At 52.8% G+C, this 20,417-nt stretch overlaps 2 protein-coding genes across 3 annotated transcripts; one reads left to right on the top strand and one right to left on the bottom strand.

Annotated features, from left to right (window-relative positions):
- The first annotated feature begins 1,537 nt into the window (after positions 1-1,537).
- On the top strand, positions 1,538-10,708 carry LOC308564818 (phospholipase A and acyltransferase 3-like). Of its 2 annotated transcripts, none has more exons than XR_013999990.1 (5): positions 1,538-2,034; positions 4,097-4,205; positions 7,228-7,496; positions 10,053-10,226; positions 10,580-10,708. XR_013999990.1 is itself a non-coding variant. In XM_081153576.1 (5 exons), exons 1-5 carry the CDS (start codon positions 2,026-2,028, stop codon positions 10,581-10,583), a joined length of 501 nt encoding a protein of 166 aa, XP_081009702.1. In that variant the 5' UTR covers positions 1,719-2,025; the 3' UTR covers positions 10,584-10,708. The 2 variants fall into 2 exon arrangements, 1 of the variants encoding a protein (XP_081009702.1); XM_081153576.1 differs by having other exon boundaries at positions 1,719-2,034; positions 10,053-10,162.
- Positions 10,709-12,072: 1,364 nt separating this feature from the next.
- On the bottom strand, positions 12,073-19,149 carry PLAAT4 (phospholipase A and acyltransferase 4). The gene is made up of 4 exons (XM_081153580.1): positions 19,052-19,149; positions 16,531-16,639; positions 14,709-14,974; positions 12,073-13,159 (listed from the first exon to the last, which is right to left on the bottom strand). The coding sequence occupies exons 1-4, from the start codon at positions 19,058-19,060 to the stop codon at positions 13,073-13,075; spliced, it is 471 nt and encodes a 156-aa protein (XP_081009706.1). The 5' UTR covers positions 19,061-19,149; the 3' UTR covers positions 12,073-13,072.
- Positions 19,150-20,417: the final 1,268 nt, after the last annotated feature.

Here is a 20,417-nt window from a genome sequence, read left to right as displayed (position 1 = left end):
CATATTCTTCTACATAGATATAAGATTTAACAAAAATCATTAAAAAGTATATGTAGCCCGGCCGGCGTTGCTCAGCGGTTGAGCATCGACCTCGGATCCAGGAGATCGGGGTTTGATTCCCGGTCAGGGCACATGCGGGGTTGTGGGCTGGATCCCCAGTAGGGGGCGTGCAGCAGGCAGTCGATCAATGATGCTCATCATCGATGTTTTTCTCTCTCTCTCCCTTCCTCTCTCTGAAATCAATAAATATATATATTTTAAAAGTATATGTAGTCCCTGACATTCCTAGGAGGATACCAAGAAACTGATAAGGTTGCCTCTATGGAGGGGAACTGGGGGGCTGGGTGCTAGGGGTGGGGAGTATGGAGGCTTATCCTACCTCTTATAGCTCTTCGCATAATTGAAAATTGCATACATGTGCACACATAAGACCAAAGACGTCCGTACTCCCGGCCATGGTCCTAGCCTGCCAGCAGGCCGGGTGTGCGGCTTTCCCTGCCCCACCCTGTGCCTCGCTGGGACCACTTAGGCCCTTTCCCGCCCAGCCTTTCGGAGACACAGAATCCCCAGCCCACCAGCCTGGAGGACTCTTTCCAGGTGGCTCTTGGGTCCGATCTTCTGAACAGACTGGATGAGGTAAAAAGCCACAAGAGCCAGAATGAGGACAGTACCCTTCCTTCCCGCTCTACCAGCGCCGTCGAGCCCGTCACTGCGCCGGCCCCACAGGGCTGGGATGTCCCAAGGGAATGGCACTGATTGGACAAACTGAGATCACCTGACTCGAGGCCAGCCACTCAGAAGGTGTCTAGCGTCAAGAGGGGGCGGACCCCAAGGGCTCTGGCCAATGGGGCAGGAGGGAGTTAGCCAAGTCAACCCCACGATCTCCCTCCAAAATGGAGGGTGGGAGACCTTCCAGCGGGTGCTGCTGGCGCTGGAGGAAGCTGGAGGGGGCCGGAGAGGGCCCGCAGGGAGCTGCGGGGGGCCAGAGTGGCGACGCCCAAGGAGTCTCACGGGCCGTGGGCCGGGCGGCGCGCTGCCGCCTCGGGAGGCCCCGCGCGGGCGGGCTGGGTCTCCGTTGGGCCTGGAGCGCGTTTCTGAGCTGGGCCGCGGCGGGAGGGGCGGTCTCGGCGCGCTCCTGGTCGGTGGGCAGGCGTGGGGAGCGCGCCCCTGATGGCGCGTCCTGTCTTTTCCGTCGGCTTTGAGGTTGCTGGAGATGTCGGTGTGTTCTGGTCATGGTCAGCCCCCGTTTTGGGGTCTCCTTGGAGCTCCTTCCCCCTTCTGCAGACTCTTCTACTTTGGCTTCTGTGTCTCCATCCCACCCCCACTGGACTCTGCTCATCTTTGCTCTTCTGGCCGCCCTGAGACGTGGTGACTTCCGGCCTGGGCGCCGAGCTCGTTCGCCACCCAACCCTCGGGAATCTACATCTCCACCTTGATTACTCTGGCAGATGTCCAGGCCTCGTAGTCTACCCGGCCTGTACCTTGACCCTGCTTTGAACAAGGAGCAGATTTTATGGGACCTTTGATTAGCATTTTTATTTCTTAAATTTTACTTAATATTTTTATTATTTGGTAATGCATACCAAATCTAAATGTAAAGAGCACGAACCTCCTCCTACTGAATGATGACCTCTCAGGTCACCTGGACAAATGTCTTACGGAGGAGCAGGTCACGTGATTTGGGGCTTTATATACAGGCATTGTGTTCTGGGCAGGGCCAGTGGGAAAACAAAACTTTTTTATTACATCTTTATTGATTTCAGAGAGAAGAAGGGAGACGGGGGGAGAGAGAGAAACATCAACGATGAGAGAGTTGGCACTGATCGGCTGCCTCCTGCAGGCCCCCGACTGGGGATGGAGCCCACCACCTGCGCATGTGCCCTGGCCAGGAATGGAACCAGTAGATCCCCTGGCTCCTAGGACAAGGCTCAGCTGCTGAGCCACTCCCAGCTGGAAGAAAACGAAACTGAAAATTACAAAAGGCTGGGCACAGAGGCAGCAACACACAGAGACCGTCGGCACAGGATGGCTTTGGTAAGTCCCCAGAAAACTTTTATTTTAAAACACCGTAACCCTGTTAGTGGTGATTGTGTGGGTTTCTTGTTGGTCTGCAGCTCTGGCACCTGGGTGTGCCTGCTGAGGCCTGAGGGTCTGCTATCTGGGGGTGGGAGGTGGGAGGTGGGGAATGGACAGGGGGTGGGGGGGGGACATGGACAGGGGGTGGGAGGGCTCCCCAGGGCCTTCCTGAGGGGGCAGGAATGGTGGGCTCTGCCCAGTCCCACCTCCTCAGTCACACTGTTCTGGGTGGGTGAAATGAGCTGGGAAGGGAGGGACCATGAAAATGGTTCACAGCGGCGTGGGGCCGAGGTAGGGGCTGCCAGGAAGGCGCTCATGGCCACCCCTCATCTCCAAACAGCTTATCTTTTTTCCCTCTACTTTTCTCTCCATCCTGCTCTTCCCCTTCCATATGTTGCTGCTTCTTTCTGGCTCCGTAACAGTCACATTTCCTGAATGCTCACTGCATCTCAACACCATGCAAAAGGCTTTTATTTAATCTTTGCAACAACCCTGTGACTTGATAGATGAGAGCACTGAACTTTGGTAAAGTGACTTACCCAAGAGACAGAGAGGGGATTTGAACCTGGGTGAGTCTGACTCCAAAGCCTTTACATTAAAATAAAAGTTGATTTCTTTAATTCCATAAGAAATATGCAAACACATTTTCCTTGTTAAACACAACCCTCCCCCCCAAACCAGTGTGGAAACAAAACTGTTAACATTAAGGCTAAAGTTCCCTTGAACCACCTCCCTGTCACAGGTCACAATTGGTCCTTCCTCTGTAGGGCTTGGTGTGTGTCCTGCCAGGTATTTCTACTCATTTGAATACATAAGCACAGCCACCTTTTAAGTGTTGTTTTGTGGCTTTGGGTTTTGTTGTCATTCTTAATTTGGTTCCCTGAGTATAATTCATTTTGTAAATGCTTAAATCTCTTCCTTTATTTACCAATTTTTGAAATAATACAGTGATTCTTTTGCATCCTCCAAAGGTAACTAATGCATTAAATATCATTATGAACACATTGATAACATTATTCATGGAGCATCTTTTTGATGCTCAAGTTGTTCCATCTTCGGTTAGGTTGATGCTTGACTCCTGTAGTCAAAAGCTTTTCTCCCCAGCAGACTTGCAGTTGGCAGCCATCCTCACTGCACCCAGCAGCAGCCCACCCACCCTGGTCAGGGTAGTCCGGCCCCATGTGACCTGGCTCCACTGAGTCAGGGGAGGAGAGGAGTGGCTGACCTCAGAGTGATCCTAAAATAGAACTTTTGTGATAAGGGCTTATCTCACATTCCTAGTGTGATCAGGGCAACATACTTCTTGCTCAAGCAAACTCCAGAAGGGTACTGCCCTGCCACCTACTCCAATCACACCCTGTTACCCAGCTGGTCTTGGCCTAGAGCCCAGACTTCAGCCTGCTTGGGATGCTCTGGGATTGTAAGGGGTGAAACTTTGGAAACATGCAGACCTAGGTTTCAATCTTGCTGTTCTCACAAGGTGAGGATCTTTGTAAAGTTACCTAACCTTCCCCAGACTCAGTCTTCTCATCTGTCAAGTGGGGTAATGATAGTTCTTAGTCAAAGGAGTGATGGATATCAAACGTAGGTCATGTTGAGCACCATGCCTGGGCTGTGCTAGTTGGAGCTCTACAACTCACAGAATCCCTCAGGCCTGGCACAAGGCATTTTAGACTTCCTGGGAACCATATACTCACTCGCTGACACAAATATGCCCCGTGCATAAAATGTGCTCACACCCACTAGTGCACACCTCTCTGCCACACCCCCATGCTGCACAGCTGCCCACACTGCCCTCCGGACACCCTGTCCATCTCTTCTTTGTCTCCTGAAGAGCTCATTTCCAGCCCAGCAGCCCCAGTGAAAGAGGGACTTTCCACCTGTGTGAGGAGAGCTCCCTCTTCCATTTCCTGAAGGAGATGATCAGAGGGAGTCTGCAGGCTGGGCTGGGGCTCCTTACGGGTCAGGTTCTAGACTGTTCCCTGCCAGGACTAACCTCAGCCTGTGTCTTTTTTTTCAGCCACAGGTCAACCCAAGACCTGGGGACCTGATTGAGATTTTCCGCTTTGGCTACGCTCACTGGGCCCTCTATGTGGGAAACGGCTACGTGGTCCATCTGGCTCCTCCAAGTAAGGATGGGTTCTCTGTGTAAGTGCAAGAGACGAGGGGGAGTGCGAACAGTTGCACACTTGTGTGCTTGCTCTCACCTCAGTAACCGGCATAGTGGGCACTCAGTGGCCATTGGCTGAATGATACTCCCTGGTAGGTATCCTTCCTTAGCAGCAAGTTTGTGGAGAGACTGTTGACCTTTATTCCAGGAGAGAGTGGGGTTCAGGTGCACCCACCCCACTGTCCTAGGGAAGCACCCCTTCTTGTGTACTCGATGTTCTAGAGGGGCAAATGAGTAGGAAACAGTTCACAGCTGGCTGCACAGGGCAATGGAAGGAGTGTGGGCCTCCCAACTAGGCAGAACCTGTTTGGAATCCTGGGGCCTCTGCTTTCCGACTTGTGACTTCACCCCCTGAGTTGCAGCTTCACCCTTTACAGCTGCACCCTCTGTAAAGCAGATGAAAGTCCCCCTGCTCCTGGTTGTGCAGGGATGAAATGAAGGACTGCGGGAGAGCACTGGTGCGGGGGGCCCTGGTGGGTGCTGAGCCAACCTCCCTTCCCTTCCAGAGCATCATGGTGTTAAAGAAAATGCCAAAACCTTGGAAACCACTCAACAGCATGGAGTTGGCCAAATAAAATAGACACCTGTGTTTAATGGCATACTATGCAACCATTAGAAGCATCTGGACAGCAGGTGTGTGTATACACATATGTGTATATACATATATAAATGTTTTCCAAATACAGGCTTTAAAAATTAGGCTTATTGAGGAATAGTTTTTAATAGTAAGATATACTCATTTTAGATACAGTTCTATGAGTTTTGACAAATGCATATAATCATGTAACCATCTGCATAATACAGATGTAGAAGACTTCCCTCCCCCTAAGTTCCTCTATGCCCCTTTGTTGTCAACCCCTGCAGCCCCAGCCCCCACACCCTCAGCTCCTGGCAACCTGATCTTTTTTCTGTCCATATAGTTTTGCCTTTTCCAGCATGTGATGTAAATGGAATCATATGGAATGTTGCCTGTCTGTCTCGTTTCTCTAACTTGGCATAACGCATTTGAGGTTCACTTACATTGTAGCACATGATAGCACGTGGCTCCTTTTTATTGCTGGGCATCCCATTGTACAGATGGGCCACCCTTTGTTTATTCACCAGCTGAAGGACATTTGGGTGGTTCTTAATTTTTGACAGAAATTATTAGAGTCACTATAAATATTCCCATACAAGTTTGCTTTGTACGTGTGAACATAAATTTTCATTTCTTTTGGGTGAACATCTAGGCATCCTATGGTAAATTGCCAGAATGTCTAAGTAGCTCACAGCAATTTAGAGAGGGCGCCCTCTACTGGGGAAAAGAAGAAACTCATGGCAGATGGGGAAGCTGAGGGCAGGGATGGGGGGAGAGGGGAAAGATGGGGGGATTTGGGGACACTGAAGAAGAGAGAGGTATGTGTGTGGGAGTAGAGAAAGATAGGACGACTAAGGGGCAGAAAAAGAAAACTGAGAAGCCAAGAAGGAGATACTCAGGGTTGGAGGGTAGATAATGTGTATTCCTCATGAAAAAGAGCAAATTCTCGGCGACATATTTTTATAGCTGTATTAATCTTGTTTCCTCTACCTCTCCTTCTCTTTGGGATCTGCAGCCCAGGCCAAGCTGGGTGCTGTCCCTTCTGGTTTTTCCCTGTAGTTGGTCTCTCTGCCCCCATCCTTCCTCACGCAGTGGGAGAGAGCTGGGGCAGAGACATTTTGTAAAATGCCCTTTTGTTTATTTTTACTTATTTATTTTAAATATATCTGTATTGATTTCAGAGAGAGGAAGGGAGAGAGAGAGATAGAAACATCAATGACGAGTCATTGATCAGCTGCCTCTTGCAGGCCCCCGACTGGGGATCGAGCCCACAACCCAGGCATGTGCCCTGACTGGGAATTGAACCGTGATCTCCTGGATCCTAAGTCAATGCTCAACCACTGAGCCACGCTCAGCCAGGCTTATTTTTATTTTTTAAAATTTATTTGAGAGAGAGAAACATTAATGTGAAAGAAACATCGATTGGTTGCATCTCACACGCACCTCGAACTGGGATTGAACCCACAACCTCCGTATATGCCCTGACCTGGAATCAACCTGCCACTCTTCTGTGTATAGGATGATGCTCCAACCAACTGAGCCACACCAGCCAGGGTGAAATACCCTTTTACAAAGGAAATAAGAACTGGTGAACTAAAGTGTAAACACACACATACACACGCTCACACAAAGGAGTGAATTTAGAAGCTGGTCATTAGATGAATTGGCTGTTCAGAGATTGATGTTATACCAACAGGCTTTCTCTGAGCCCAGCTTCATCCAACAGGTCCATTGGCCCCTCCCTGAGGGTTCCAGAGGCAATCACTTTGCTTTATCCCAGCTTCTCCAGGAGGAGAAGCTGGGTGAGGCAGGAGGCTGAGGTCCCCTTTAGAGGCAAATCAGAGAAGTCAGCTGGGAGAGTGTAGTCACCACCTAACCCAGTCCCTTCCATTTGCAAATGATAAAAGCCCTGGGAATAGAGAAAGGACTTGCTTGAGGCCACGCGGTGGGGTGGGGGGTGGAGGGGTTGGGTTTGCAGGTCAGGCCTCCTCTTGCTCAGTAGCTTCCTTTCCTACTATTTAAAAAATGTCACCCTAGCCTGCTGAGTTCCCCTGCTCTGGCTCAGGGAGGAGCAGTGACAGTGTCTAGGCTACCAGCTAGTGAGGAGAAGCTGGGACTAAGACCTGGGTGTCTTTGCCCTGCACCACTCTGCCCCATCCTGAATCTTTCAGGAACATCTGAACTCAGACAGTCCTTTAGAAGAATTCACATCCTTTGCTTTAGAAATAAGAAGGTCAGAGCCCAGGGACATCCTGTGACTTCTCCAAAGTCACCCAAGCTTGGGTCTGCCCTGTTGGCTCTTCCATAGCTCATCCTTAATGATGGTGCCAAGGGCAGTGGGGCAGCCTGCTTGCCCCCAGGGGCCTGCCCAGGACCATCGCTCTGTGTCCTTTGTGAACCACAGGTGAAATCGCAGGAGCTGGTGCGGCCAGCATCATGTCCGCCCTCGCCGACAAGGCCATAGTGAAGAAGGAGCTGCTCTGTTCTGTGGCCGGGAAGGACAAGTACCAAGTCAATAACAAACACGACAAGAAGTATGCGCCGCTGCCGCCCAGCAAAATCGTCCGGCGGGCGGAGGAGATGGTGGGGCAGGAGATGGTCTATAAGCTGACGAGCGACAACTGTGAGCACTTCGTGAACGAGCTGCGCTATGGAGTCTCCCGCAGCGACCAGGTGCGTCCTCAGCCTGTGTCCCTGTCCCTGGGAACCAGACCATTCATTCAGCTGACAGTGGCTGGACAACCATGTGGGCCTGGCTGAGGTGGAGGCAGAGACATGAACTAGACAAAATAGCAGGGACAGAATCCCTGCCCTGGAGGGTACATTGCATACATATCTATTTTCTTCATGTCCTTGGAGTTGCTCGTTTAGCTCATTCAGTGAATGAAAGATGTCTGCCCTGTAATTTAAATAATCAGGCCGCCAGGCATTACTGTCAAACCAATTAGCCAAAGCAGACTCAATTTCTTTTAGAGAAAAAAAGCTGCAACTTGAATAAATATGTTAAAGCATGTTTCCATGGCAACTTCTCACGGGAATTCCAATCTGCCGCAGTAGGTGGCTGTGGAGGGAGCTCGTGGAGGTGGGTCGGGGTCATGCTTTCCTCCCGGAAGGCCTGTCTGTGGGAGCAGTGCATTCCCCGCCCTCCCTGGCTTTCCCAAGTGCTTACACTCAGGCCAGGCCTGGAGGTTCCGGGTGGTCAAGGATTAGGCTCCTCTTTTGTGAGGAGGAGAAGGGCTGTGGTGAAAGGGAAGGTGGGCCAGGGGAACCACACCCTCTGGATGGCGCCCAGGCTGTTCTGGGTCCCACTGGGACCTGCTCCGTGGTGCCTGGCAGTCGCCCTGCTGGTGGGGTCTCCCTGCTTTGCGCTGAGGTCGGGAGGCGTGGCAGGCTGGGGGAAGGGGGCTGCCTTATTGTGCATCTGTGCTGAAACCCGGAGAGCCAGTCTGGGAGACCCCAACTTTTCAGGAGTGGTTGGCCCTCTGCTGTGCCTCCCAGGGACTGGGACGAGGTCTACTCCCCTGCACAGTTTCTCTCTTACCTCCTTCCGCAGCAGGTAACTCGTGGCCTTTCCTGTCTGTCTCCCTCTTGCTCCTTCCTTTTCTGACTCTGTGTCTACACAGACTCCCTGCATCTCTCCGTAAGAGAGTGGGCTGGTGAGAATGCCAGAGCTCCTGGCACAGAACGAATCCACGCAGACTTCTGCACTAGGAGACACCAAACTCTAGCAGGGCTTCTGTCCGGAGGTCGTGTCCCCAGGATGACCCAGGCCCCCTGAAATGCCTGCCTGAAAAAGCTCAACGCTGCCAGGAGAATTGACCGTTTGTTCCAGCCCATCTCTGAGATAGGCCCTGACCTCCCTTTCTTAGAGCATTTACTGAAAAGGGCATGTAATTGTGAAGCCTTGCTCTGCCCCATGAGATGTATATGCATCTCCTGCAACTCAAGAGTGTCTCTTTCAAGGACCTGGGACCTCTGGCTGGTGTCGCTCAGTTGGCTAAGCATCGTCCTGTGCACCAGGAGGTTGCGGGTTTGATTCCTGGTCAAAGGCATGTGCCCGGGTTTTGAGCTCTATCCCTGCTGTGGGGCGTGCAAGAGGCAGCTGATCAATGTACCCTCTCATCAGTGTTTTTCTCTCTCTTCCTCTTCTCTTCCTTTCTCTCTAAAAATCAATAAACTATTCTTTTTTGAAAAAAGAAAAAGAAATGCAGTCCTCAGGAAGGCCGGGCCTCTGCCTCCACTCCTGTGTGAGGGTGGGCTACTGGCTTCCATCTCATCCAGCTGGCCAACAACTGGCGCTGACCAACCCTTTGCAATTTCTCATTTCGTGGACTCTCCTGAGCCCCAGCTTGTCCGAGTCCCTTACGCACCCTTTAAAACACCCAGTCACCTCTGTGCAAATCAGAATGGAGCTGATTTGCTCCACCACTTTTCACCACTTTAACATCCCTGTTGTTTATCTCTGATGTGGAAAGTTCTAGAAAGTTTCCGAGTGTTTCTGCATGAAGTACACAGTGCGGTTTTTTTCTTTTCCCCAGCCTCTCACGTGGCTCCAGGTTATGATATTCTAGAGAAATCTGCCATTTGGTCTCTGTTTCAAGTATTTTTTCTTCTGGGTGTGGAGGGCTTGAGCATACTTGCTAGGACGTCAGGCAGCCCTGGGCCTTTGTCCAGAACCCTTCTGCTATCAGCGCAGGAACCTGGTGACCTTACTCCGTAAAGCACTATGCAGTCCTGACGTTTGTACAGTGGGTCAATCATGAGTGCCTACTCTGTGTCTGGAGGTGGGCTGAGCTCCTGGGCCACCCAGATCCATCCCGGCCTGAAGCCCTAGGTAGTGAGAGTTCACAGGGGTGGTTTCCCTGACTCCACGCTTGCTTCAGGGCTCCCAGTCGGCCAGCCTTGACCTAGAATGTCCGGGCACTGCCCCTCTGTCCTTTGCATGGCCACCTCCTGTGGCCTTACTATACCTTAAGGACCTATAGAGGGCTATTGTTTCCCTCACACCACAGCTCCGTCTTCTACTTATCTTTCCCCACCGGACACCTCTCTGCTTTCCTGGGTGGCCTGCCCTCTTGGGACCCCCATCCCTGCCAACAATTGTTCCTTCTGTGGTTCCCTCGAAGACGAGAAGGGCCAGATGGGTCGTTCCCGACTGAAGGTTCTTGGTGCATGTATCTGTGGTTGGCCCCGGATGTTGAGGGTGACTCCCCTTCTCTTCTGCTGCAGGTCACAGATGCGGTGGTGGCAGTAGGCGTTTCAGCAGGCATCATAGGGGTGGGCCTGGTCATCGCAGGCCTCATTGGATCGCTGCTGGACAGAGGCAAGCAGGAAAAGCAGTAAGACCAAGGAATCATCCTAGCGGCAAGCAGTTAGTATGGAGAAAACTTCGTTAGCCAGCAGGTGTGGGGTTTGGTTTATTGATTTCACTCTGTTTTATAATCATTTCAGCTGATTTTCATGGAACTAAATAAAAGCACAGGAATATTTAATTTGGGGAAATACAGCCTAGTGTGAATTTTATTAAAGAAACAGTAGGGCTCTGTCATGGACTGAATGTTTGTGTCTCCCCTCCCCCCAATTCATGTTGAAGCCCTAACCCTAAATGTGATAGTATTTGGAGGTGGCCTTTGGGAGGTAAGTAGGTTGAGAGGAGGTCAGGAGGTGGTGGTAAGGGCCAGGGGGTGGGCATGATGGGGTTCGTGCCCCTTATGAGAAGAAGAGAGACCAGAGCTCCCTCACTTGCTCTCTTCCAGGTGAGGACATAGGGGGAAGATAGCCATCTGCAGGCCAGGAACAGGGTTTCACCAGGAGCTGCATCTGCCAGCACCTTCGTCTTGAACTTCTCAGCTTCCAGGACTGTGAGAAATAAATGTCTGTCATCGAAGCCCCCAGTCTGTGGTGTCTTGTTACGGCAGCCCAAGCTGACTGACACAGGCCCTTCCCAGCTGCACTGAGGTGTGTCCTGGCCATTCTCTGCTCTTCTCAGGTTTCCCCTGGGAGGGCTGTGTTCTGTTTGTGGTGTGAGGATGCATGAGTGGCAGGGGAGACACACCTGTGATGGACAAGAAAGGGAACCATTGGCCTGCCAGGGCCTGGCACCTCAGCGGCTGGAATTGTGTTGAAGATTCTCCGCCATGAATGTGACCCAGGCACCAGTGGCTGAGGCTCCCCGTTCCCCGTTTCTCTCTGCTCCTCTTGGTTCCAGGAACAGTTAGTATCTTCATCTCCCCACCTCTCTGGTCCCCTCCCACCCCAGGGCTTTTCTTTCTGCATCAGCTCAGCAGCATCTCCTCAATGCCTGCAGCACCAGCACTCCCAGTTCAAGTTCCTGAGAGAGAATCTGATTGGCTCAGCTCACCACACTGGCTCAGCCTGCTGATTGGCTGCTGTTGGGGCAGGTGACCCCACTGGGCCAATCAGCTTTGGCGTGGGGCCAGTCACATGGTTGAAACCTGACGCGAGGGGCAGAGGCAGTTTCGCTCGGAGGGGAGGGTGGGTGAGCCGCGCTCCATGCCTTGGGACTCCTGGTACAGCGCCCCCAGGGGAGGGGGCAGAGCTGGCACTAACCTTTGACTGGTGCCTCCAGAGCTGCTGGGAGCCTGGGTATTGTCCCAGGGGAGATTTATTGCCCAGGATTAGAGGCTGGAGCTCACATCTCATAAGATCTGATTCCCCGGCCTCCCACTACCATTTGGTGAGCTTTAGACGGGAAGAAGTGAGAAAGCCTCCCCGTCTCTTAGCCTTCCAGTTATTGGGCCTCATAGAGCAGCTGGGCCCTCTGACCCAGAGGCAGCCTGGAAGCAAGGCAGACATGGACCCTCCTGGAACCTCCATACGGAGGCTGACATTTCAGCCAGGGAACCTGAGCAAGGCCCTCTTTGGTAGCAGCAGTACAAAGTTATTCTCTTTGTTCGCCAACCTTTTGATAGCCCTGAGCTTCCAGAGAGTCCTGTGAATTGTTCCGGCTTGGTTTCTACTGCACCGAGGGGATCAAGGGTCCCACCAGCTTCCTCATGCTTGGGAAGGTACAGCCCAGGAGAGGGTGCCATCCCAAATCTCAAGTCAGAGTGTTAGTGGCTGTGGTGACCACCATAGAGGACGGCCAGGTGGAGTGGCCATTCAGTAGGGTCACAGGTGGCAGAGGCCGGGTGAGGAAGGAAAGAACACGGGGACCAGACACTTTTGCGACCACACGCAGGCACACTAGTTAGTAGCGGAGGGATATTCTGCGGCGGTTAATTTTTTTAAAGACAATTTATTTTTCAGAGAAATTTTAGATTTCTAGAGAAATTGAGAGGAAGGTACAGAGATTTCCCACATGCCCCCGGCCCCCACTCACATGTAGTCTTCCTGTTAACATCCCTCTCCAGGGGCATACTTTTGTTACAACTGATGAACCTACATTGACACATCATAATAACCCAAAGACCTTAGTTTCGCTCAAGATTCACTCTTGCTGTTTTACATTCTGTAAATCTGGACAGATTATAATGACATGTGTCCATCATTACAGTGTCATACAGAGTAGATTCACGGCCCTTAAAGTGAAGGTGGCTCACTTTCAGCATTCAACCAGGGGCAGCTTGAGCCATGGTGAGTTGGTGGAAACATAATTCCACCTGGTAGTCACAGGTGGGTGAGGACTTGACCTTTGAGTTAAAAAGGAAAAACAAAATTTTCTAAAACGGAGGGCTGACTGAAGGAGGTCGCTGGGAAGGTGCTGGGAGATGTTTATGCCTTGTCAGGCTTCAAGTACCAAGGGATGGGACTGCGTGGGGAGGTAATTGATTTTCTTGAGAGTAAAATGAGTCTACATAGAACAATGGAGACAATCCATTGAGCACCTGCTACAGACCAGACAAGTGCAGAGGTCTTCCATCCATCATCTTATCTGATCCTCACGATGTCACCGTAAAGTGGATCACTGTCCCCATCTCAGAGAAGAAGGAACTGAGGCTCTGCGAGTCAAGAACTTTCCCCAAGGTCACACAGAAAGTGCTGAGTTTCTTCCTTTCTGATTTAGAAGTCTACAGAAACAGTGGACTTCCTTCTTGAAGGGATAGATAGATACATTTCTTAATTTTCATTCTTGGCACAATTAGTCCATCCTTCAACCAATGAGAGAGGGAAAGTGAGAGACAGAACTACAGGTTGCATGAGAGCTAGGGTCAGGGAGACAGGACCTGTACGAGGTCTTTTCCACAGCTGCTTCTAACACAGGATTTTGTGGCTCCTTCAGGCTGTCACTAGTTTTGGAGTAGCTTCATGAGAGAGCTTCCAGCAACAACCAGGCCTCCAACCACAGGCATAGTTCTCATCAGGAAGTTCTCTGCCTGAAAGTGAGCAGCCCAGGTTCAGAGTCCACAGCAAGTGCAGGCAGGTTCTCCCTCCCTCCAAAGGGGCTGAAGGCCACACTCACTATCTTGCCCTCCCCAGGGGCCTGGCCTCTCTGCTCCCCTCCTGGCTGGCCAGCCCAGAGTCCTCTCTTGAAGGATGCTGGCCATGTCCCAGCAGCCTCATTCTTTGAGAAACAGAAGTTGTGACCACTTTTTAGTGGTGGGCTTGTCTGGATTTCTCCTGACAACTGGCAGGATGGGGTGATGAAATCCTTTTGTGTGACCTTCCTGAGTGGGGCCATTTGTTCCTAACTTGGGATGGATAAGGGAGGAGGCTTCGTGCCTGCGCTCCTGGGGCCAGAGCCCTGGGGGCAAAAGTGGGAATGACTGTGTGGTCTGGGTCCTACCTGGGCTCCACCTCTGCAGAGGGAGAGTTGTGGCAGAAGCTGAGGGGAGACTGGGAAACTATGGCCAGAGGATCACTGTGCTCTGTGTACTGTTCCCAAGTGTAGCCTGGAAACTTCTATCTCCAGCCCCACCTCAGCCCTGAACTCCAGACTCCCACGTCCAACTGCAACTCAACACGTCCACCTGGATGTCTAACTGATCTCCTCAAACCCCCTCCTGGGCATCAAATCCTTCATTTCCCTCCCCAACCTGCTCCCCCTGCCCTCACCCTCCTCTCTTCCAGGGCCGCCATCACCCAATCACAGATGCCGAGAGCCCTGGAGGTGCAGTGGGTCAGCAGAAAAGAACAGGGACCACTGGGGTTTGAATCCTGCTTCTGCCTCTTACTAGCTATGTGTTTGAGGACAAAAAACTCAGAAGAGGGGAAGGCGGAGGGGGTTAAAGCTGTGCCCATGCCCTGCCGGCATGGCTCAGCAGTTGAGCATCAACCTATGGTCCAGGAGATGGCTGTTCAATTCCTGGTCAGGGCACATGCCCGGGTTGCAGGCTCGATCCTGGGTGGGGGTCGTGCAGGGGGCAGCCGATCAATGACTCTCTCAACATTGATGTTTCTCTCTCTCTCCCCCTCCTTTCCTCTCTCTGAGATCAATAAAGATATATTAAAAAAAAAAAAAAAAAAAGCTGTGCCCTGATCTTACATAACAATGTTCTGGAGTTCTTACATAGGCCCACAGACCTTGAGCATCTCTTGCCTGAGTGCTCTCTGGGGACTTAGGAGACCTGCCATGGTCCGAGGTTGGCAACACACTGGGGGTATCCAGAGCTGCCTTTAGGGTGGATCTTAGAGGCAAAGGATCCTAAAGGAGCTGGCCAGAGCCCCAGAGGTCGTCCAAACATCCCCTCCTTCAGCACATGAGGAAACTGAGGCCCAGAGAGGAAGGGACCTGTCCAGAGACCCTGAGTAGATTAGCAGCAGATGGGAGATTTGCTTTCAGACGTCCTGGCTCCCAGCCTATGGGACCTGAAAGCCCAGTTTTAATCATTCAGAGTAATTGTTCCTTCTGGGTGCACAGCTCTGTCACCCCCATCCCAAGCAGACCTCCAGCAGGGAGAGGGAGCCTCTTAGGGAGGGCCTTACCTGCAGGCTGCGGGCCTTGCCGTATCTCAGGTCGGTGACAAAGTGCTCACAGTTCCATCGCAGAACACTGTACCTCATCTCCTTACCAATCATCTCCTTTGCAGAACTGAGAATCTTGTTCACGGGCTGTGGCTTGTACTTGTGGTCCAAGTGGTTGTTGACCTGATAGTGGTCGTCTCCCGCCACATCCTTCAGTAGCTCCCTTTTCACCACCCCTCCGTTGCTCAGAACAGAGATGCTCAAGGAGCCAGCCCCAGCATATTCATCTGGAATCAGATACAGCAGTATCAGGAACTGCAGGGGAAGGCGAGGCGGCGAGCGAGAAGACCAGGACAGGGAAGAAGGGTGAAGGGATTACGTTGTTGAGCTTTGGTGTCTGTCCCTTCACCAGTGAGACTGGAGGATTCACAGATTGTGCTTTTCGCAGTTCTTAAGCTGTGAATACTTTTTAAAGTTAGTGGGTGTTGCGATGGCCAGTGGCTGCCGTTGTTTCCACCATGTGAATGGACATCATCTTGCCAACCAATCCCTTGTTAGCCATTGTGAACAATGATAGTAAATGGTATTTGTTATTTGTTCATCTTTGACACTTGTGAATTTCAGAAAGAGATCAAAGTTCGTTTAGTTCCCACTGTGTTTCAGACACTCTGCTGTGCAAATTTCATATATTACACCATGTATTCTCCTTTCCAATGTCATAGTAAATACTATCATCTCTATTTTACAACGGTTATGGGACCCTGAGACATTAGCACACTTTTCTGGCACGGCTCTGGCCACATGGAGAGTCTCCACCGCTTCCAGCTGATGGAGTCCAAATTCCATTATAAATCGAATCCAGGTTTTATTTTCTAAGAGGGAGAGTAACTAACGAGCACCCTAATTAAGCTGCTCATTTTGTTCTTGGAGTCTAAGGGCTGATGTTTGCAGTTAGAGCTCCCCCTTTAAGAAAAATGATCTGCACACTCAGACAACAACAGGACCCGGGTCCTCATAGTCTCTCTTTCTGTTCCAAGCCTCCCTAATTGTCGTTGGGATTTGGAGGGTTATATTTAATATTTACCATAAATTCAGACATTTTTACAGCTCTGGCAAGGTAGATGATAGCTTATAGAAACCTGAGTAGACACAAGAAGATTATTCTGATCTTGATGATGATTTCTGCCCAGTGAGAATGCAAACGCTTGGTGTCCAAGGTTATGGTGCCATTGCTCTGCAGGACACCAGCCACTGTGCAGCCCAGGTTGCAGTCTTACCCCAGCGCTTTTCTTTCATTAACGATACATATTCGTGTGCTGCCTCCGTTTAACTGGCTATGTCATCCTGCTTCTCCTGCTATCAATGAGCTAAAGGTCCTAGGTACTCTTATGTGTTTGTATGAGAATTTTCTTTGTGATGGGTAACCTGGGAGAGCTACTTCTGTTAAGGGGTCTGAAGTAAAGACTCTCAGGACACCTTGTTCTGTGACATCATGTGAACACACCGGACAAGCCCTGAAAAACATTCTCTTTCTGAGGCCGCAGATATTCAGAGACATTGCTAATTCAAGTGAAGCCAGTCTCTGCAGGCCCAGCTAAACGCACGGAGCTGGAGAGCTCCGAATGCTGACACAGCCCCCTTCGCTGGTGCCCACAGACCACTGTCCCTGCTTTGCCAGCACCTGAGTGACCACTGAGATTACTCAAAAGGATACGGGTGTACGGTGAGCTCCAGCACTGCTCAGGGAGAAACCAACGCGGATTTCCCATGGTGGCATTTGGCTTTGAATTGCTCTCATTAAGTTAACAAATCTTAGGGAAATTATACTTTCAATAGGCCTTACCTGGAGGAGCCAGGTGGATCACATAACCGTCTCCCACATAGAGGGCCCAGTGGGAGTAGCCAGTGCGGAAAATCTCGATCAGGTCCCCAGGCTTGGGTTCTTCATGAAGCTGCAAGACAGAAAGCCAGGAAGCTGTGGACAGACTTCAAGGCAGCAGCAAAGGCCCTGGCTGGGGAGCTGCAGCTCGGCCTGGGGACCCCATGCTGATGTTCATCCCCTGGTGAGTGTGTGAGGGAGGCTCTTGGCCCCTGGGAGGTCCTCAGCCTCCTATAGCTTCTAGAGGTTGCCCTTGGGCAACCGGAAGCCTGGAATCGGGTTGCCCTGAGGCCTGGAAGCCTGACAAAATGACCTTGTGTCCGATGTGCATGTTATGCATGCTTGTGGGTGTATATGTTGTGTGTCTGTGTACACTGTGCATATGTATGTTGTATGTGTTGTGTGTACATGCACACACACTAGGATGCCGGTGTACTGTGAGCGTGTTGACACAACAGCCTGCATGAAAACCCCTTCCCTGAGGCTGGGGCCCCAGGTCCATCCTCAGCAGTCAGACAGGTGAATTTGAGCTTCTCTGCCCTTTACACACTGACCCTCATGCCTCTATCATGCCTTTTGCCCTGGCTGTGCACGACCACAACAGGCACCTCCTCACTCTCTGCCTCCTCCAGCCCCGAGACACCTACCCAGAGATGCTGACCTGAGAGACAGGAGCTGACAGCCTCCGAAAGGGACCCGAGGTTTCAAAGGGGCGCTAGTGGGGCTGCCCAGCTTCCTGCATGCGGAGGGGCTGACACATTCACGCAGCGGGCTCTGCTGGCACCCTTCCTACCATAATGCAACCGTCCCACAGCCCAGGGGAAGGACGCAGCACCCATTTGCTCGGGAGAAACTGAGGATCAGAGAGGTGATGGTACTTGCCCAAGAACTCTCAGCTGGAAGCTGCTGCCCCGAGCATCTCCTCCGCGTCTCTTGCTGGTCCTGTTTCCTCCCTCCCTCTCCTTGCGCAACCTTTTCCCTGGTCATCAGTGTCCCCACCCAGGGCACTGCAGCTTTGTGATTTGGGAATTTTTCAGTTTTTCTTTGTCTTTGTGCCTGACCTCAGCAAGTGACAAACCTCCTGCAACCTCGCCCCAAGCCACCCATCTGAGACCAGGGGTCAGCTTCCCTTTGCCCTCAGTCCATGTCAATATCCAACAGCGACAATGACCCTGGAAGTTTCTCCTGAATTCACTTTCTTGTCCATCTCCCCCCATGACTGGGTTCAGGGCAGCCCAGTTCCTGATTATGTGACCCCCCACAGTTTCCTGAGCAACCCCCAGCCTCCTGTCCCTACACTTCACATCCAGTGTCCCTAAAGTCCCCATCTGGCCAGGACCATCCTGGCCTTAGGGCACAGGCATGCCCTTGGGCAGCTCGCAGGCCCCTCCTGCCAACCCTTCCTTGCCCTCCCCCCCCGCCCCCCAGGCTGACTGAAGGACTTGCCCTTTCCCTCACCACACAGCTCACTCCACCTCTGCTCCTCGGCCCAGCCCCTTCTCTGCCCCCCCTTCCCCACACCCACTCCTCCCCTCCCCCATCAGACAGACACCCCTCCTCTGAGAAGCTGCCCTGAAGGCCCCAGCCTGGCTCAGCTGCCACTCTCTGGGCCCCGGCCCCGGGCCCTCCACCTCTCCCCACATGGGCCATGTTCTGCTGCGGTTCCCTGGCCTGCCTGCACCCCGTCAGGCTTTGAGCTCCAGTCAGGGGGGTCCCGTGTGCTCGGCCTCCCTCCCTGCATCCCCAGGATCCTGCCATGGGCCTGGCTTGGAATAGGAGCGAAGGCACTGTGCGGGGGAAGAGCTGGAGGACCAGGGGGGCCAGGACTCAGGCCAGGGCAGGCCCAGAGGGGTTCTCCTGCCGGGGAGGGGGGGCTTTCCGCCCTGAAACTAAATGTGGGCCTGAGTCAAGGCCTGGGCTGTCCTGCAGCAGGCGGGGAGCTTGGGCCCGCCTGGGTGAGGAACCGGTTCCCAGGGCAGGGGTGCAGGTGGATGGCGCTCTGGCATCCACCTGGCGCTTTTGGCGGCCAGCACAGAGCTGCACCGCCCCCAGAAACGGGTGGGGGTCGGGTGAGGGCCCGCAAGAGGGAGCTGTTTGCGGGAGCCCCTGCGGTGCCACAGCGCCCTGGGGGAGAGAGGGGGCTGAGGGGGCACCGAGCCCCACAGCGGCTGAGGCAGAGGCAGCAGGCCCGGTGCCCATCGGCCCACACCCCAGCTTCTTCCCCGGCTCAGGCAGGCAGCCCAGACACCCACACCCCCCCGCAGGGACCCCGGCCCGCGGTGCCAGGCGCACAGAGGAGGCTCGCTCTGCGGGGAGGCCCGCGTCCTGGGGAAGAGAGGCTTCTGGCCAACAGGCGGCTCCCACCAGAGCCATGGAGGCGGCTCTGGCCTTAGCAAGGTCAGGAGCGCAGCCTGGCGGCTGCATTCATAACAGGGCCACTGCCCCATGCTGTAGAGCCGGTTCTGGAAAGTTCTGGGGGACTTACCGAAGCCATTGCAAGCCGGGGAAGGATGCTGGTGATGTGCACCTGGTGGAACAGGTTTTATACCCCAGTTGACAATTTTACTTTCTCTTTCCTTTAGTAAGGAAATGACTGAATTCAAAATATTATTTTAAAGGGAGGCTCAATAGTTCCTTAAATGGACAGGCCAGTGATTACCAACCTCAAAACATGGAATCACTGGTGATTCAAAGCTGCCTAGAAGCAGTCAGAGTAGGAAGGAAGCCTTATAATGTGCCCCTGCCCTGGACAAGTGTTCCCACTCCTGGAAGGGACGGCATGAGAGCCTCAGAGCTGTCAGCCCCCAGTGCCCACATCAGCCCTTGTCTTGTTCCAGCTCCTTGGAGCACATGAGCCACGGGGCAGGCCAGCCAGGCGCTGTCCTCCACGGGAAAGCTTTCAGAAGGAGGGTGCCTTGGATCTTGGGGATCCCAGGAGCTCGTTGCTCTTAGGATGCATGTGGCTGTGAGAAGCGGACTTTATCTAACAGGGACTCCAACAGTCTGGACGCCCACTGTCCCTAGAACAGGAGGATGGGAGGCAGGTGACCCAGGTTCAGTTCAGCAGGTCACCAAGGCCCCCGACGACCCAGGCTCTACCATCATGTTGGTCCTGTGTCTGCTCTGATGGTTGCTATGGGCACTGCAGCCTCAAGGGGCACATTATTCCAAAGCAGTAAAGAAAGACGCTTTTCATTTTTTTTCTCTTTTTTGCAGGGAGAACATCTTTGCTGCGATCCTCTAGCTGTCTTGTTTCCACCCTCCCCTGTCTAGAACTGGGTTCCATTTCCACTGCAAACCGATCATAGGCAAAGGGGAAGGGGCTTCCCTGGCAGGCTCAGGCCACTCCCGGTGACTCAGTGGGATCTGTGGAGGGACTGCTGCTGCCCAAGGAAGAGCAGGCTCTGTGCGCCTGGGAGAAGGTGAGCAACAGGGGTGCGTGTGGCAGTGGGGCGTGGGTGGGGGGAGATGGCTATTGACTAAGCAACCAGCACATAAGAAGCACTCACCTGCTTCCATCCACTGTCACACAGCTTTACTGGGAGACTGCGGAGAGGCTGGGACCAGTTCTCAGACAATCAGTCTGGCTCCCTGTAGGATCTGGCAGGAAAATGGGGTGAGAGCCCCACTGGAGTCTGGAAGGGAGTGCAGCAAGCTTGAGAGTGTGGGCAGAGCCCCCCATCCTTCCATCAGAAAGGGCTATGTGCAAGGGATGCAGGAAGGGCACTGCCTCTCCCTACATTACCCCCTGGCTCCCAGTTTCCTTGACTAGACAGCTCCACACAGTGGCCCAACGACCACTGGCTCCTCTGGCCAGAGTGGCTGGGTGGCCTTCTGGGCAGCGTCCGCTC

The sequence above is a fragment of the Miniopterus schreibersii genome (assembly GCF_964146895.1).
Source record: "Miniopterus schreibersii genome assembly, chromosome: 12".
Classification (NCBI taxonomy): Eukaryota; Metazoa; Chordata; class Mammalia; order Chiroptera; family Miniopteridae; genus Miniopterus; species Miniopterus schreibersii.
This window is presented reverse-complemented; position numbering and strand designations above follow the sequence as displayed.

What these genes read in the sequence shown, in the direction of transcription:
- LOC308564818 (XM_081153576.1), top strand. An exon ending in GGTCCATCTGGCTCCTCCAA is followed by an intron (nt 4,206 to 7,227) that starts GTAAGGATGGGT and finishes TGTGAACCACAG; the next exon opens with GTGAAATCGCAGGAGCTGGT. An exon ending in GAGTCTCCCGCAGCGACCAG is followed by an intron (nt 7,497 to 10,052) that starts GTGCGTCCTCAG and finishes CTTCTGCTGCAG; the next exon opens with GTCACAGATGCGGTGGTGGC.
- PLAAT4 (XM_081153580.1), bottom strand. An exon ending in GATCCACCTGGCTCCTCCAG is followed by an intron (nt 14,975 to 16,530) that starts GTAAGGCCTATT and finishes ATCTGATTCCAG; the next exon opens with ATGAATATGCTGGGGCTGGC. An exon ending in GCAAGGCCCGCAGCCTGCAG is followed by an intron (nt 13,160 to 14,708) that starts GTAAGGCCCTCC and finishes GCTCACTTTCAG; the next exon opens with GCAGAGAACTTCCTGATGAG.